This window comes from Apis mellifera, linkage group LG12 (assembly GCF_003254395.2).
Source record: "Apis mellifera strain DH4 linkage group LG12, Amel_HAv3.1, whole genome shotgun sequence".
NCBI lineage: Eukaryota > Metazoa > Arthropoda > Insecta > Hymenoptera > Apidae > Apis > Apis mellifera.
In genome coordinates, this window is record NC_037649.1 from 5,989,861 (window position 1) to 6,008,468 (window position 18,608).

Below are 18,608 nucleotides of genomic sequence, written 5' to 3' on the forward strand. Positions count from 1 at the left end.
ACACGGAATAGGAAAAAAACTGGCGTGGAAAAGGCGTGGGAAGGGGGCACCACGGTTAGGCACCGTGCAAGAAGAATTAATCGTGATTAAAACAAACGGCGCGCTGTAAATAATCTCGGCCGTGGATGCGAGTTTTTTGGATTTTTCCAGAGTTTGGACGGAGCGGGCGGAATTATAGATTCTGTCGAAGAGACGGATCTAATCTTACTGCATGATACAGCTTCTATCACAGTTGGTACTATCAAATTGAGCAGTTCCAAGGTGTACTTGTGTATTCGTTAATTTCGACAAAATTTAATAATTCGTTTCCATCGAGAGAGAAATTACATTGTGGAGACAACTGTTGTTGTTGTTGGACAAAGTTATATTACTTTTAAAATCTTATTTGCTCGCGAGTAATCTTTGAATAATTTCTTCCCTGATTACATTTTATTGTGGAACACGCTGGGTGTGTCTTTATAATACTAGTTTAATTTTGATTCTACCTCGAATCTGATCGTACTCCATTTGAATGAATGAATGAAACTTTGAATAACTTTGAATATCAGGGATATCCTGCGTGTCTCTCCCCATAATCCGGCCATCAAAAATTTCCCTGCACGATGCAACGAAATTAGCAACAACGCGCCGCGTCTGGTGAACAGCAAACGATGATATTTCAACTCGTCCCGTTGAAGCCGCAAGAGCAAAGTTGTTTCTATATAAAGTTTACTTGCCCTAAAGGGTTTCATTCGCTTCTTTTGTTACCTCAAAGAAGAGCAAACCCCCGCAAACTTATCAACGTCGGTGTTTTCGTACTTTAATATTTCTCCATTCCTTCTGTTTCCCCGGCTATTTTATTTCCTAGAGTCGCAATTCCGAAACCTTCTCCATCCATTTCGATCCCGTTTACCCGTATTCCCTTCTTATTACAGCGCCACCGCCGCCGTGCTTTTTATTGATTTATGAATCGATCCACCTCTCCTTACTTTCTTCCCCCCTCCTTCCTTTCGTTTTTCACGCTTTTCCCTTCGCACCAATCCTAGTTTCCAGTAGTTTTACGGCGAAAAGTAGACGATACTCCTCCCTTTCTCCTCCCCTCCTAGTTCTTGCCTCCAGAGATGGATTCTTTCTTCCCAGTCGAGAAAATCGGAGAAAATTTTGTATCCGCCGATCGATGGACCCCGACCTGAATTTCCCTGAAAGCGGCGAGAGCAAGCTGATTTTCTGAACGGCAACAAGCTTAGTTTTTCCGGTTCGCGTTTAAACGCAAATCTCGCCAAGGAAAACACGTTTATCGCTCTCGTGGCCGATTCCATTAGGGAATAAGCAATAACCAAGTTTGCTCGATTCGTTAACGTTTCTCCGATCGAGAGATTGATAAGTTTCTCGACGACTTGATCGAGGTTCGTATCTTCGACGACGATTTCTTTAACGATTAATGATTCCTTTCTTTCAGTTCTTGGATTGAACGATATAAATTTCATACGATCAAGATGCAATTATTTTTTATCTTTTTTTTTTTTTCGATATTCCAAGTTTTGAAGATTCTTGAATGAAGATAGTTTGTTTCGGTTATTGTAAGAAAAAAATGAAAGGAGTAATATACGTACGAAAGATGTATAAGTGGAGGGGATAGAACAGAGAAACCGTTGTTGATCGATTATTGCGTAAACCTGATCTAAACCGGTGCACGTGTGCGAGGACAAGGAGGATTTGTCAGCTGGTCGTGTTTTGCAATGTTACGTCCGATGCATCCACCACCAAAGTGTAAAATACTGCATTGTGTCTATGTTCCACGTCTATGTTCCATATTGCGTCGAACATGGAGACTCCATAGAGATTCCAATATTTTACTTCTACAAAGTTTCGCAAATAGATTGTACGTGACCAATTATTTTTGTATCTTTCTCTTTTTTTCAATTTTATCAAAGCAAAAATACGAACGAGTTGATTTGTCGCGATATTAAAATGTATATTTGTGCTCAAATTTAAATCAGAATTTGTAAAACTTTTAAGTTAACTGACCACAAAATTTATCACATGTGAAACTATATATAAGAAACAATAGATATGGATTAATTAACGGCCTGATTTCCTTTAATTAAGTTTCTTTAGTACAAGCTGCTTTGCATACCTGTCTCCTCGAGAAAGCTAGTCCTGTAAAAACGACAGGATCTTAAATCTAAATCCGTTCAAGTTTACATTCGTTAAATAAATACGTGTATAATAATTAGATGGGAGAGATAAAACTTGAGAAATATGATATTCTGGAATTTAAAAATTTATTTATCTTAATGATTACGAAAGATTTTGAAATAAATTCAATTAAAAATATATATAAAAACAAAAGAGTACTTCTCCTCTGTATTTCCAATTGACATCGATTCTTTTTTCATTTGAGAAAATCAATTTCTATCCAACCTCGAGAAGTCGATCGAATAAGAAACGTAACTAACGTTAAGAGAATTCACCATTTCTAAAGGATTTCTAAAGAGAAACAGAAGAAATGGAGAAAAATCACGCAGCAGATAAGTAGACGTTTTCTCGTAATCTGGATTTCCAATTCTTTTATCCTATAATAATAAAAGATTAGAAACGTCGATGTATACGTATTTTCAAGTTTTTTCCACGGGAATAACAAGCTCGTTAAATACACGTTTCCTCCGATTCGAATCGAAGAAGAAAGATTCTCGAACGTTTGCACATAATCTATAGCCATAATTTCAATCTACCAGGGAGAAAAATTATCTCTAATCACGACAAACGTTTATCAAAGATCAATCTTCCTCTCGTTCTCACTCGACGAATTAAAACACTTCTCGACTTTAATCGCTTTCGAGTTCTCTAATCCGCAATCCATCTGGATAATCGATAGGAAATTGATATCGATGATAACGAATGAAAGAAGCGAGGAGAATGATAAATTGAGAGTCAAAAACCGCTCCGAAATGACCGTATCTTGAACCGTTTTCGAGTTTGCTGACCAAGAAAGAGTCACGATTCACAATCTGCTTCGATATTTGTTATTAAAACGCCTCGATAACGAGGGATGCTTCTTGTTTCTGAAATAAATTTCGATAAATTCGAAAAGACATTTTACGTGATGCGCTGATTATATCGTTATAATATATTATAACGAAGAAAATACGCGAAAGAATGGAGAGATTTTTAGCGCGAGCGATTCGAATTATTCTTTTCGACGAATTCTTGCGACACGAAAGCGTTAAACGCAATTAAGATTTAGTTGTTCGTCCGGGGAAAATGAAATCACGAGAGCTGGCGTTTCCCTGGTGACTTGATTGCAACTTCAGCAACCGTGCTGTTATACAACAATCATCGTAACATCCGAGTAAATTAATTTAAAATCTTTCCCTGCCACTTCTCAGATTAATTATTTTTATTCGAATTAACCTTACTTTCTATTCTTTCCTCGCTCGCGAATATATTTATCCCGTTATATGCTTTTTAAGATAAATTTATACAAATTTGGAAACTCGAAATAACGATTCAATTTAATTTAATTTATTACAGAATTAGAGAAAATTTAAAATGAATATTATTAAATTGTAGGAACACGTAATTTTAAATCACTATTAGAAAATTTAATTTTTCATTAAGTTCTAGCTACAACAAACTGATTTTCATATCTCGATAAAATGAGACACGTAAATAATTAAAAAACTTATTCTTCTAAATTTCTAAATTTATAATCCCGGTTTTATCAATTTAAATATTCGAAAATTTCGCGATCACCAAAAAGGTGACAAGCTTATGTAACGAGAAAGTTAAAAAATCAACACGATCTTTGCCAATCAACACTCTACCAGTCTAAATACTCATTCGATATCGTTATTTCAACCGGTTCCCTAAACTTGTGTTCGCAAGTTGTCGGGCGTATAGCACGGCTACACGTTTAGTTCCAAGTTGTAACCTTGTTACGTACTTAGCGTTGCCAACGTGACGCGTAATTCCATGGGCATTGGCCAGGAAATCGGTGCATGCACGGACAACGATACGTTGCAACGATCTCCTTCGAATCATTAATTATCGATGCGTTATCCTCATCGATACAATCGATAAACCGTTTCTGGGAAGCTACGATTAGAACGCGGATCGTGTAATTGCTTCGCTACGGGACGATGCAAAAACTTCTAATCGAATCTAACGTAATCTGGAGATCTTCCAGCTCTCAATTTAATCATTCTCGAAGCAGTTGCGCCGCTGAACTATGAATTAAAAACCTTGGAGGACCACCTTCTTTCCTATGCAAGCTGAATTAAGAATGCTCGCAAATATGCGCATCCACGCTAATCTATTCGCTGGAATTTCGTAGGAGACGCATGGAAAATTCTGAAAATGAAATTGCTTGGAAAAAAGATATACTCTCTCTCTCTTTCTCGAGTACGTCCATCCTCGTGCGAGTGAAAATTTAGATACGATCTAAAAAAAAATTTAAATTAAGTGTAATATGATTGTGTTCATAATAATTGAAATTCGCCGATTTGCTTTAAATTTACTTTAATTCGATTACTTTAATTTACTTTGGGCGGAAAGGCGTTAATTTCAGGTGTTTCGCGCAATATTCTAATCTCGTTAAGTACTTAGCGAGGCTGATATGACGTGTAATCTTGTATCCATTGTCCACGTCACCGATGGGACTCTGGAGGCGAGGGGTTATCAGCGCTAACAGGCGAAGCGCGGCATAAGGACAACCTATACACCCGACACAGTTGCAGATGCACCGACTAATCTCCCCCTGTGCGAGAGCATTATATTCGTGTGGACCGAATAGGACAATCTGCTTCGCGAACAAACTTGCACGGTTTACACGCTCGCAAGCTGGGAATAAGAGAGGATAAGAAATAAAAATTAGACAGCGTTACATGATGCTGTCCGTGCTTCTCTCTTCAGTAAATAATTTTGATCGTCGTTTATTAAACATATTTTTAAAATGAAAATACGTTTGCTGAGTTTAAATTTTATTCTACGATTACTCGTCGACGGGAAGTGTCAAAAAATGTCTAATGAAAAAAAAGATGGGAAGAAAGAAGGTATATCTTGAAATCATTGGAAAGCATCGTTTAAATGGATCGTTGGAAAGATTAAAAGATTACTATTTGTTCTCGCCGTATACGAGTACGTATATATCCAGACTGATAATAACAAAAGGTTTCTAAAAGGATCAATACCAAGAGAATCGTACACTCAAAGAATACGATGAAAACCTCCCTCCTGTGTTCACAAGAATCCTCGATTCCTTGGATTGAAGTAAAAACAAGGCTCGATATTGCCCCTCCCCTTCCCTCCTCCACTCTCTTTTTCTCCCTTTTCCTCCGCCGATCGTACAAAGCCTCGGTCAAAATTTCGGACGAGTTTTCATCTGAAAGAGGATGCGAACGGAATGAATCGCGCGGTAAGAGCGCTTTATTCCGAATAACAATGGCGCGAGAAACGTTCGAGAGGCAACGTGCCAGTTCCGATAAATAAGATGAGATTGAGCCCGAGCATAGAGAATGGGATGAGGTGCAGAATCTCTTTGAATCTTCCATGAATTCGCCAGGAATTTTTCGGATTTTATAAAATATCGCGCGGGATATAAGAAAAGTGATTTTACCGGGATGGAAGTCGAACGAGCGGAAAACGCTTTTTAAGATTGTTCGACAAAATACTTTTAACGAAACAACTCACCCAATAACGCCTGGAACAGCCTGCTTTTGAAGATACGGATGACACGCTCGATGGCCAATCGCAGCTGCTTGTCCTGAGGCCTCGTCAGTTTCGCGTGATAATCTTCGAGGAGCTCTAGAGCTCTGTGAGCCTCTGAAAAGAAAATTAAGCTTTAAGATTTTCAAGTAATTTGGCTATCCATTCTCTCCTTCATCCTCGGCCTTCAATGGATTATATAATAAATGAGAAAATGAATATCAATATCATCAAAGATCATTTTGAATATTTTGGAAATACTTTTGGAAAAATAGAAGATAGAAAGTTCCGAGGAATTTTAATTATGCGTTTAAAGAACATGAAAGGAACTTTTGGAATAATATATTTATAAATTGAACTCGAGATATTATCTACAATATTTCTTTAATTACCGTTGTTGAAAGAAAGAAAAGAAAAGTATATAACATTGTAGATAATAACGAGAACAGTTTATTCAGTTTATAATATGGATGGAGAAATAAAACCATTGAATAAAGCACGCAAATAAAATGCAATGAATGTAAAGAACGATTGTACAAAGCGATGGAGTACAATATGAATTCAATATGAATCCATTACAATCAGTGAATTAACGTTAAGTACGTTCAAGCGCGTGCATTCCGCAAAGTGTAAGTTAATCTTCATCGAACGTTGGATTAAAATTAATACGAATTTAAGTACAGGTAGCGTAATATATCTCTTCATAAAATTAAAACAAATAGTGGCACGTGTGTGATTGTAGTACGTCGTAATATCGCGCGCCACCTATTAAAATGTAAATCGTGCATTTGTTTTTCAGACTAGACAAAAGTTACGCGCATAAAGGGGAACGGGCAAAATACGTAAAATTTCAAGAAATAAAAGACACAGGTGCACAGGTGCATCTGATCTCTGAGCGCAAAATGACAACAAGGATGTCCCGTGTACGTGGAATTCTCTACTAGAGAAAAAAAAAAAATAATACGGAGGAGAGCTGGCAACGAGGAATCCTCGCACCGAGAATTTCCCTTCTCGCATCTTTGAATTTTATGGATCCGGAGTAAAATCGCCTTTTTTTTTTTTAATAAAAAAGAGAGAGACAAAGAAATAAGAGATAAAGGAAAACGCAAGTATAGTTAAAATACATGGAACGAATCGACGAACATCTGCAAACCATTCTCTCGCCATTTTCTCGCCATTTTCTGTTCTTGCGTTACTCCCGGTAAGAGGCAATGGCGATTCCATAAGAACGGAGAGAACTACTTTAGAATCCTATATGCGTTCAGCGCTGATTCACAAAGAACAATGCAAATACCAGTAGACTTCCATAAAGATAATGTGAAAATAATGATCTCGCATGATCATCCCCTCTCTTAAAAAAAAAAAGATACTCTAAAATTTAATTATTCTTTTCTGAGCACGAATGTTATAAAAACTTGAATTGAAAAAAACCTAAAAGATAGAAAGCTATTAGAAAATATCCGTCTCAACGTTTTAAATCCTCGGAACAGGAAATATCGGAGACTTTTTTTTTTTCTCTCCATCCTCGTTTCTTAATTCAAAACTCTTAAAGAATTTAACCACCATTTATTCTTCTCGTCGTGAAATATTCCGTGCACAGGGAAAAGCTTTTACTCCAACTGTCCTAGGGATTTTCGCGTAGCAAGCATTGTTGAAAATCTGCAGATCATCTCGACGATTTCCTTCCGGATAGTTCAGACAGTCGCGGATGAGTGGCCGGCGCACTTGTTGATTCGTACTACTTCCTGGGTGAATTCTAAAGTTGGAGGAAAAAGGATCGATCGGATCTCCCCCGTTCGTACGTTTTCATTCCGTTTCCTTTCGAAGAGTGCCCTCTTTTGTTCGTAACACAATGATAGGATAGAACCAAGCCACGCAAATAACGATATAAATATCTCGATCGATGATAATCTTCACGAGCCTTCATCACTGTTCCTTCTTATTATTCTCTTTCTTTGACCCAACAAACTCTTTCCATCCGAAATATGATAAAAGTTAAATACAATCGAGAATTTTCTTCGAAAGAATCGTCTCGTGGTGTAAGAAATTTGATCAATTGCACGAAATCAAACGCGATTATTGATTTTCACGATGATTGTCGAACGAATTTTGTACGTATAGATCAATGAAACAGCACAAATGTTTATTTCGTGTTATAAATTTTAGCCCAACGTGATCAGACGACGAGTCATCGACTTTAAAAGTAGCGCGCGTGTTAACAAATACCTCAAGATCGTTAATTAAATCGTTGGCTGGGAGGGAGAACGAGGCAATTAAAATTGGAAGCCACGATATTCAAACGCCGGCCGAAAATTCACGTCAAAAGTCACGTCATTACTGGGAGTCGACTTTAATGAGCATCTTGTTAACGATGTTCTAGACGACACGGTTATCGAATTAGGATGGGGAACACTCGAACAACTCGACCAACGATATCGCATAACAGAATACAGAAGACAGATTCGCGCAACTTAAGGATTAAATGTAAATTCGTAATTATCGAGCATACTTAATGGAAAGGGGTGATAATGAGGGTATTGTTTCGCGGGAGTGAGAACCGTGAGAGAGACATAGCTTTAACGTGAAAATCATTTTCCAAATAACTGGGATCCTTCTAACCAGCTGGGTTAATTATCATTAACCGTTCTGTTAAACGCTAAGAGGGCAATTATCTTAAATGCCCCATTTCGAAAACAACCTTTCTCGAGAACAATTGCAGACAATTCTTTGCTTCTAATTTAAAGTCTAAAAATAAAGAAAAAAGTAAATTTTTCTTTTTTCTTTTTGCGGAGAAAAATAAAAGTAAGGATATTTTTGATCGATACTTGTTTTCGATTCAATCCCAATGTTATTAATCCATTTGATGGAAGAAGAATCGATGATAATAATCCATCCATTGGTCAAATTTCTTTGCTCAATTTGTGGATTTTTCTCTGAAATCCTAAGTATTTGCCGTCCAATTCATCAATCTTCAAGGGGATGAGATTTTTATGGCGAGATTGTTTATTGCGAGATTCGAGTGAGGGCTGAGTGTTTGAGATTAGGGAGGAGTGGATGATCACTCGAAGGATTTGGATGGACGTGACCAAATACATTCTGGAAATGTGTGTGTACTTTTTCCGAAGGGAAAGAGAAAATGTATTATTCGTTCCATAATTTTTAATTTCAAAGAAAATATATCCAATTTTACATATTCAAAATCGCACGATATCTCTTATTTCTGATATGATAAAGAGTATAAATTATCGATTCTTAAAAATTGACAATTTTTTCCATTGAGATTATGACAGAAGCTCGAGAAGCGACAAACCGATAAATCAAAGAAATTTACGCGAGAGATATACGCGAGAGTTTGGAAATGAAAGCGACGACCTACAAGAGTAAAAGTCAAAGTGGCACTTTGATTTCTGAAAAGCCCGGCATACGTGCGTGTAACGAGCGTTCCTTTCCGAGCGATCCATTTTCGCGTCATCCCGGATACATCGTAAAAACGAGAAAACCACTTTCCGCGTAAACAAAAAAAAAAAAGAAAAAAGAAAAAAAAATCCAGACGGATATGGATACTCTATACAAGAACGTATAGACGTTTCGTGAAGCTTTATAGGTAGCTTCGCCATAAAACTTGAATCCCGTTGGGTGTCGATAATGCGAGAAAAATTTACATAAATCCGTTTAACTGCACTGTTAAAATCTGTACATAAATTTATATAAATATTATTCTTTACGCGCATATTTTATAGGAGGAGATATACAATGTTCCCAATGTAAAAATTTCGTTTCAAATTCTCCAATATTTCTAATCTCGAGGATCAAGATATTCGAACAAGGAAATATTTTCTATACTCCGATTTTAGGATATCTCATTTCGAATTTTCTTTCGAGAAAAATTTCCAACATCAAGGAATCGAGTTACTTTAGAATAATGAAATAATATTTTAAAATATATTTCTATCCAACTTTAAAATACTTTTTTAAGAATTATTTTACTATACACGAAACAGTGATTTATTATAGGATATATAAAATATTCAAAAGAAGCAACATTGATCCAATCTTCGGTACAAAGTGTGTACACTGGTTCTTCTCGTGAAAAGATGAAACCCTGTCGTCCCGGCATGTAGCAGCCCCGTGTTTCCGTGTAGTAGTGGATCGTGTGTGGCTCAGCAATAAGGAGAAAATTTCTCAGGGGTAATAAGGGAGCAATGGGTGAGTCATCTAGCTTGGTGAAGCAATGAAACTATGCCAAGTACGACCATTTATCTCGGCTTTATGATTCAGGTGGCTATTTCTTCTCTACGTTGTCTTACACGCGATCTCCCTAATAATTAACAAAATTCTTTTCTCCCTCGACTATACATAATTCTTCCCATGAAATCGTGAAACGTGATTCGTGAAGCGAAATTCGAAATCTGTTTCGTCTCCATCGTCTTCCGTTTGCAAACCGTGCAAAATTCCAAACTTTTCCTTTCGGGGACGAGATAAATTCGAGAAAGACTTAATTAAGAAAACAACACAACTGGAAACAGAGCGGGGGTGAGGGGCGTTGACGGAGGGTTTTTAATCAAAGCAAGGAGATATAAAAAGGACTGAAGATCTGCGCGAGGTAATAATACGAAATTGAGGAAACGTGAGTTTGTCATTGCTCCCCCTTTCCCCTCCTTTTATTATTTGGAAATTAGCTTATATGGATTTGGCTCGTGGGATTCAACCCAGGTTTATTTAGGTGAGATTGTATCTATTTACGCGAAATAGGTTTGGGAATTATTGAAGTAAAATATTTGGACAATGACTATGTGTTTCTTGAAACTTAATTTCTCAAATAGTTTGTGATTCTATTACGTCAACATCGTCAACTGCATCAGAAATTCAAATTTCCTCGTAACATCTCGAGCGCAAAATCGTGAGGGATTGTGGCTCGAGTGAGATTGCCCATTACTTTATCCGTTAACTGGAATAAAAAATTGTTCAAAAATAATTTGTATCGTGTATTAACCAACGAATAAAAGTTACTTTTCGTGCATCATTCGTAAGAAAAAAATCGTATCGATAATTTTTTATCCTCGTTAAAAAAAAAAAAGAAAAAATTTGAGATTTAAAAATTTACAAAATTTACAACGTTTTAAACGTTTCGTCGTGGCAGTGATTGTAGGAAACATGGCCGAGACACGAGTGCCGTAATTCACTTCGATAATTAGCGTGCTTTAATTAGACGCACGTCGGCGAAGAGGAGCGGGAGGCGTCCTTTAATTATTGCGTGCGAACTGTGTCACCGGCGCACGTGCTAATGAACGACGAAAATAATAGCGCGGCGACCGTCTTCCTTCGTCTGTTTCCGTTCTTATGGTCGTGTCTTTCGTTTTAATCCAGATCCTGAATTAACGTTCCCCAAGAAAAGCCTAAATTAATTTCCGCGTTCCGTTTCCCCGAACGTTTCATCAAATTTATGCGCCACGTTCCGTGGCGCGAAACGTTATTCCTTATTTTAATAACGCTGGGAACAATAATTCACAAATTTTCTTTTTTCCTACACTTGGAGAAACGTCGCATCGCGTTACTTTGAAAAGAATACTTTCTATTCTCTCGGAAAAATAATTTTCAACTGAGAAATTAACGATTAAAGAAATGGAACTTAAATAAGTCGCTTTATTCTTTCTTTCTTTTTTTTTTTATCTCTTTACGTTCATTCTTATCACAGATCTTTTCATCGAGCGAAATAAATTTCTATCAATTCGTACGTATAAATCGTTCCACCCCTGCAATTCGATTATCCGAGCGGGCGAAGTAGTAAGCATCGAAATTTATCCGGCACGGCGTGCTCATCTCACGTTTGTCGGAATAACGTACAGCCCATACTAAACAGGCCAAATATCATATGGATTCCTTCTACACGTTCGAGGCGTATAAAAATACGCAGTACGTAAGAAAGAAGATATTTTTCGGGTTAAGTTTATATAGAGAAGGGAGGATACACGCGGGAAACCGCACGAACCGGAACATCTATCATACTTTATGGGTCCGTGTACGAAACGTAAATGGGGACGACGCCCGCCATTTCGAAATCCTGTGAAAAATAGCGGTTGAAACGTCCCTCTGACCGATGATCCATGACATCCTCCGACGGATACACGGGCCAAAAGGAACCCCTTCCCCCTCCCATCCCTTTAAATATCCTCGTAAATTCGACGAGAGGACGGCGCATCAAACGGAACCCGGGGACAGGTTGAATTATTGTTTCGGATATACCGTGAATAATCTTCGACAGAGATTCGATCTTAAAGGTAATCGAAAAGGGATCGAACTCGGAGGATAAATCGACTCGAATTCAATTCTTCTTCGAGAATTCGTGGAAGTGGGAACGTTTAATCCATGCCATCATCGTATTATCCGCCGCCTAGTGTCTGCCGCTGGTAAGATAAACAAGGGAACAGCGGAATACAGATTTTCGAAATTTACGGGCGGAATAGAGGGGAGGGGAGGGCCTGTAGTTCTAGAATTATGGAAATTTCGAATAATTGGATCTCATCCCTTTCCCTCCCCTTCTTCCTCTCTCTCCCCTCCCCCGGGAAAACATAGTGGCGTGAGACAAATGCAGGTGAACGTGACTCGGGGATGCATCGAAATCCGAGAAATTCGTTTTTCCGCGAAGTAGCAACTGTTTTACACGATACAGAGATGGAAATACGCGTTGAAGGAAATTGGTTTACGCGATGAAAAATTGTATCGGTTCTCTCCCCCCTTTTTTTTGAAAGAAAAGATACGATGAAGAGAATAAATATATATAATGATTATTTGCCATCTCCATGAGATTCGAATCTCGATTGATTAACTCATCAGGGAAGGAAAATTATTGTTATAGGATGAGAAATTTTGTTGGTTTCCTCTTGTCTTGAATAAACAAACACCTTAATGTTTTTCTTTTAAATATTTTCCACGAAGGAAAATAGTTATAGACAGGGAATATACGTTGAAGGAAATTGGTTTGCAGGATGAGAAATTGTATTGGTTCCTTTTTGTCGAAAGTGAACAAATAAATGGGGAATATATACCCGGAATATTTCCAAATATTCTCCACGTATCTCTATTTACCCTTACGATAGAATCTTGTTTAATCAATTGATTAAGGAAAATTGCTATAGGATGGAAAATTGTATTGGTCTGTTGAGGAGGAACAAATAAACAGAGATGCATTTTCGAATATATCGACATATCGTCGATATATATTATAAACAGCCTGAAAGGATATAATTGAAAACATATTTGTACACATTCTAATAATTATGATGAATGCGAAAGGAGGGTGGATCCGATTAATCGAGAGATTCTATTATAACGTACAAAATCTTCTTGTATAATTGATATTCGAATAGGCTGTGCAGATGGAACGGATATAATCGTTTTAATCCTAAAAAATTGTTAATAAATGTTCGATAGAAAGCAAAATGGAACACGAGCGGGAAATAGCGTATACGAGCGCGTAACAGTGAAACCCTCTAAATAATAGTTTCGTGCTGAATCCTTTTAATGTTTACTGCATCGTTATTGCATTTCATTAATTTCTTATTTTGCTTTTCCCATTCTCGCGTTATTACCCGTGAACATTCGATTCGATAGAAGGAAGAAAAGGAAAAAAAATACTGGAATGAAAAAAAAAAAGAGCAGATAATCTTAAACATTCGAAAGGGAATGAAAGAAATTTTAAACGAATCTGCGAATCGAATATTTTCGCGCAAAAGAAAAATATAAATATACGTCGATTTTAAATTAATGATCGACGATTTTTCTTTTTCCTTGTCTTCTTTCTTTTTCTCGTCGTGTCTTCCAATGTATCGAGCATGTACATCAACGTTATAGCTTCTCTTCGAAGGAAGCTCTACTTCATGCATTACTAAAAAGATCCATTTGATAGGCCGTCATTTTCATTGAGTGGAAAGTAATTCTTTACCTGCGACCGGGATGAAAATCAGAAGAAAATATCAAACCTTTTAGCCGTGGTTCTAGTACGAAAAAAAAAGAAAGAAAAGAAGAAGAAGAAGAAGAAGAAGAAAAATTAAAGGTAATAAATTTCCTTGGGGGTCGATAGGCTGACGTTAAGTCGAGATAAAAAAGTAATTCCGTTCTCCTTAATATTCCGTGCCATTTTTTTCTCAATATTTCTCTTTCGTCATGAACGATGACTGAACCTTTAGAATATTTAAAAAAAAAAAATCGACCGGTCAAGGATGCGAAGGAAACAGGAAGAATAACAAGAGAATGAAACAATTTTCGTAACAATTTTCATTAGAAGGAAGAAGAAAAGAAAAACTGTACTTGTAAAAACTTAAATAAGAACATCGAAGATTATTCTCTCGGAAAAAGAAGGAAGAAAAGAGAAAAGAAAAAAAATACTTGCGATGAATTTTAATTCCTTCTCCTAGATACATACACGTATCTAACAAGTTTTACGTGGTTTCCGCGAGTTTTCCAATTAACACCGTTCCAAAATGAAACGCGAGCAACGTGACTTATTAAACGTAATCAATTTAACGTTAAGTTTCAACTCGAAAGAAAAATAATCAATGTCGGGAGAGCGCAAAGGGAAGAAGAAAAAACGAGAAGGCGTAAGTTGAAAGGAAAGAAAGAAAGAAAGAAAGAAAGAAAGGAAAAAAAAAAGGAAAGATGAATACCGACGTTCCACGTAGAGAGAAAGAATTTCACCCTTAAAGTTCTGCACGTTACCGCTGTCGGGGAAAGAAAACGGATTCGTGACATCCAAGTCGGCTTTTCCACTTGATGCTTTCCTCCCTCCACCCTTCCACCATCTTTTCCCTTCCCTTTTGCGACTCTCTTACTTTTCGCTTGCTATTATCTAACTCATTTGTTCGTCACGTTCGTACATATAGGAGGTACATTTGCATCTTCAGAGCTTCCAGACTACGTTTAAATTTGCATGAGCGACGTATCCGTAATTTAGTATCAGAAGTTTCATACATTCGGGCATAAATTATACACACATATATATACGGTATGATGAATAAATATATCGCTAAATGAGAGTATCAGTCATCTTTATATATATCGATACCCGAATCAATATTTAAAGGGTAGAGAATCAAAGATGCACAACATTATCAATTGATCATCCGTTCAATTTTTGGTTTAGAAATAAAGGAGGATAAAAATGATTAAATATGGCTACGTATAATGTCGATTAAAATTATTACTTTCTTCTCTTGAATGATGGATTAGCACAAAGTTTTAATTAAGCTTTACGTTAATGGATATAAGATAAGCTTATAAGCAATTTAGCGGATGTAACTGTTGTAATCTTCTTCGCTTTCTACCCGTCACCCTGTCCCCATAAAAATCATAAATTATCTTTTGCGAAACAAAATGCATTCTTTATATTATAATAAAGAATCAATCAATGTGAAGTACATCTTAAACAATAAATAAAGACGAGAGAAAAAGTTAATAAATTATTTCCATATAATTAGATCCATAATTAAAATTGAAATTTTCTCTTTACTTTTCTAATGGTTCGTAAAAAGTAGTAAATTTTAATCCGGTGATCAAAGCGAATCGGTAGATCGAAAATATCCCTTAGGATAGAGTCGTGATCTCCGATTGAACATCCAAATCGATCTTTACTCGGACGAATAGATTGAAAAAGTAGTCCTCGATAAAGCCAGTCATTTCGTAAAAAAAAGTTTCATCGAATAACGAACCGTAATCGATTGAACGAATGATATACGAATTACTTCTTATATCTCCAACCGTTTCATTATTTTATCAATATCGTTATTAATATTTTATCTCCGATAATTTTTCCTCCCATTTTGAAAGATTAAATCACAATTTAGTCGCAATGGATAATAAATTAGTTATTCCTTCGTTTTCAATTCGAATAACGGGGAAATGGGGGTGAAAATTCACGACTTTCGACAATTTTAAACTTAATTTCCTCCCCGTGATCATTCCCTGATATATACGCGAACGGCAATAAAGAACGGTGGCAAGTAGGCACCGAAGGCGATCGTACAAACAGTGCCAATTTAATCTCCATTCTGCGCGCGACAGCTGAAACGATCCTCCGCCCACCGGATAGTAGTAGTAGTAGTAGTAGTCTGGAGCAACCATAGCGTGAAACCGCGATAATCTCAATGTCCATTTACCCCGATCCCATTGTCGGCCATTGCAAACGTCGTAAAGACCGAACGCCAACACACTCCGAGAGGCGATTTTTTTAAAACGTTTCATCAAACGCTTATCCATTCTCTATTCATTCTCATTTTTCTGCAAAATTCGTGCCTCCTCGGAAATGAATTCATTTCGCAAATGGATTTGGAAAGGACGAGGCACGATTCAAATATAATTATAATCACGTGTTCCCAAACTTTCTTCGTTCTCGATCGTTAAAAGTATATTTCCATTCTAATTGCAAATAAATTTTGGAACAGACCAAATGACCGATATAATTTCTACTAGTAATAATATCGAATGATATTTTATTTTAGTTTAAATGTTCGGATTTGTTTGTCCCATTTATTAAGAATTTGTAATATATTTCGATTGCAATTTATTTTGTTCAAAATTTTCTCGATAATGAATGAAAAATATACTCTAAAAATTTATAATTAATACGGAATATGTTAATAAATTTCTTGGAGAGAAAAAATCGTGAAATTAACCAATGAATAAAAGACACATACATGTGTTATAAAATATCATGTAAAAATATATTTGCCTTATATTTTTCCCAAATTTTCCAAACAATCAAATTCTACCAAATGCACGCACTTCTAGCTGAACTAAAGAGAATTAAATTTCGATATTTTAATCATCATTCCAACCAAATATATCCCAAATAAATCATTCAAGAGCACCAAAACGAAAATAATCGAAGCTTAAAAAAATGCTATCTGCTATTAAAAAATCAGCAAAAAAAAAACAGCAGATTGGAAACGATTGATTTATCTATGCATTCGTTAATGTTGTAAAAATCGACAAATAGATTTAAACGATCAATACACATGTTTCATTGTTAAAAATCGAAGACACGACTCGAAGAGATCGGATCGAATTTTCAGATGAACGTGAAAAAATAAGAGACTATACTTCGAATAAATTATCAGCTCATGAACACTGAAATAAATTTCCACGAGCGTCGAAAGTTATAAAGAATATCGGCTCGTTCGTTCGATTACGTTTCGAGATATAACATTTACGTGTAGACGCAGTTTAACTGCTTCATTATGCAAAACCTTTCGCTATCTTTTCCCTAAATAAGTTTGGGGCGCCGTGTTAACGTCCGTTCTCCTCCAGCGAGCTCGTTGCTCGTTTAGTCCTCGGCCGCCTTAAAATAACGCTAATCTCGCCATTCCCCAAACTAATACGGCCGGGGAATATACTTGGCCGCTTAAGGAAACTCTCGGTGCAGAGAGTCTCGTGATCGTTTGCGCCCACCTACGAAAACGTATTTCACAGTGGAAACGGATTCGACCCATTGCATTCCCTCCTTTTTGCATAAAGTACCGTGGAAACTTGCGTTCAAGTATCGTAATGTTCGAGTTTAACGTTCTCCCGACTAACTTCCGGCAAAGGAGAGATCGAATTGATCCTCGAGTAGATAGAAATGTTTGCCATTCGAAATTAATCGCGTTTGACACAACGAGAAAATCGTTACGAGAATATCGGTAACGATATTAAAACTTCAACTTACGTATCGCCATTCTTATTTCGATAATCCTTTGTACCTCGTGTTCAAAATAAATGAATTTTTATTGCGCACAAGTGAGACGATATCAGATCGATGATATGAAATATCGTGAAGAAATGTAACTGTAATGTCCAAATCTAAATAGAAAATGTGAATGCGAATTGAAGAGGGAGGAACGGTTAGAAGAAAGAAAGAAAGAAAGGAAAAAAAAGAAACTTACGATAACGTTCCAGATAGAGCACCGTGGGCAGATAACAGCACATGCCGTTATCGCCGTGCACGTGGGCGTACATGTCTGGCTAATTAACAGACGCAAGCCCCGCAGGTAACGCGTACGTGAAAGTGTTGCCGTGAATGCTTAACAGAACGATTCTCCTTTGTCAATTGGCCGATCCACTCGACGATCCTCTGCCTACGCCGGAACACCCGCTTCCGGTTAATCGCGGATGCATGGTCGGGTGCAGCGTGCGTCCACCGTCGATCGATCGAACGATCGATCCAATAATCTCCGGATCGAGATTACAAATTGACGCGCTATTGTACGCAAATAACGCGTCGATCGATTACAACAATCGTCTCAATCCGCTCGTTAAAACACCCTTTTCCTCTTCCGACTCTACGCTCCACTTCCTCCGCTCTTTCCAATCACCAAGAACACGTTTAAGTACGCGGACTGTCTGCGGAATTTCGTCGACCGATTTTAATTGCGAATTCGAGGATTTGATTCTCGACGCGGAACTTTTACAACCATCGCTAACCATCGCCCACCACCTTGCTCGCTCCACCAGCAGCTGGAAATTCAGTAGAGTAAAGGGTTCCACCAGCACTCGCGATCCTCTGCGCGACGTCTGAGAGATAAATTCAATCTGTGGAGAAATTAAATCTATGTTCCAGGGAGAAACGCAGAGGCGGTATGTATCCGCTTCATCGCGACTTCCTTCTTTTTTTATTTTTTTTTATTTTGTTCGAACGAGTTGAAAATTACACGCGACGGAGATGTCAAACTCCGAACGGTCGTTTTTTTTAACCTGAGCTTTTTAACGCCGAGGAACACACCGTCGATTTTCCTCGTTTAATCCTCGCGACATTTTCATAAAGGAAGCTCCGCTCGTTCTCCAAAAACGTTCTCCAATCGAAATATTTTCGATAATCGATAATTTCGTTACCGGGGATTATTATCTCGTATCAAGCGAGCTCGGTACAAAACTCGCAACGCTATAATTCGTTG

General features: G+C 37.2%; 1 protein-coding gene across 1 annotated transcript in view; it reads right to left on the bottom strand.

Annotated features, from left to right (window-relative positions):
* The window catches only part of LOC724292 (disks large 1 tumor suppressor protein), a 457,694-nt gene extending 439,507 nt beyond the window's left edge, over window positions 1-18,187 (bottom strand). The window contains exons 1-2 of the mRNA XM_026444421.1: window positions 17,601-18,187; window positions 5,671-5,802 (exon numbers count right to left, since the gene is read on the bottom strand). Of these exons, the coding sequence (XP_026300206.1) occupies window positions 5,671-5,802; window positions 17,601-17,673 (205 nt within the window). The 5' untranslated portion in view covers window positions 17,674-18,187. The remainder of the gene's footprint in view (window positions 1-5,670; window positions 5,803-17,600) is intronic.
* Window positions 18,188-18,608: the final 421 nt, after the last annotated feature.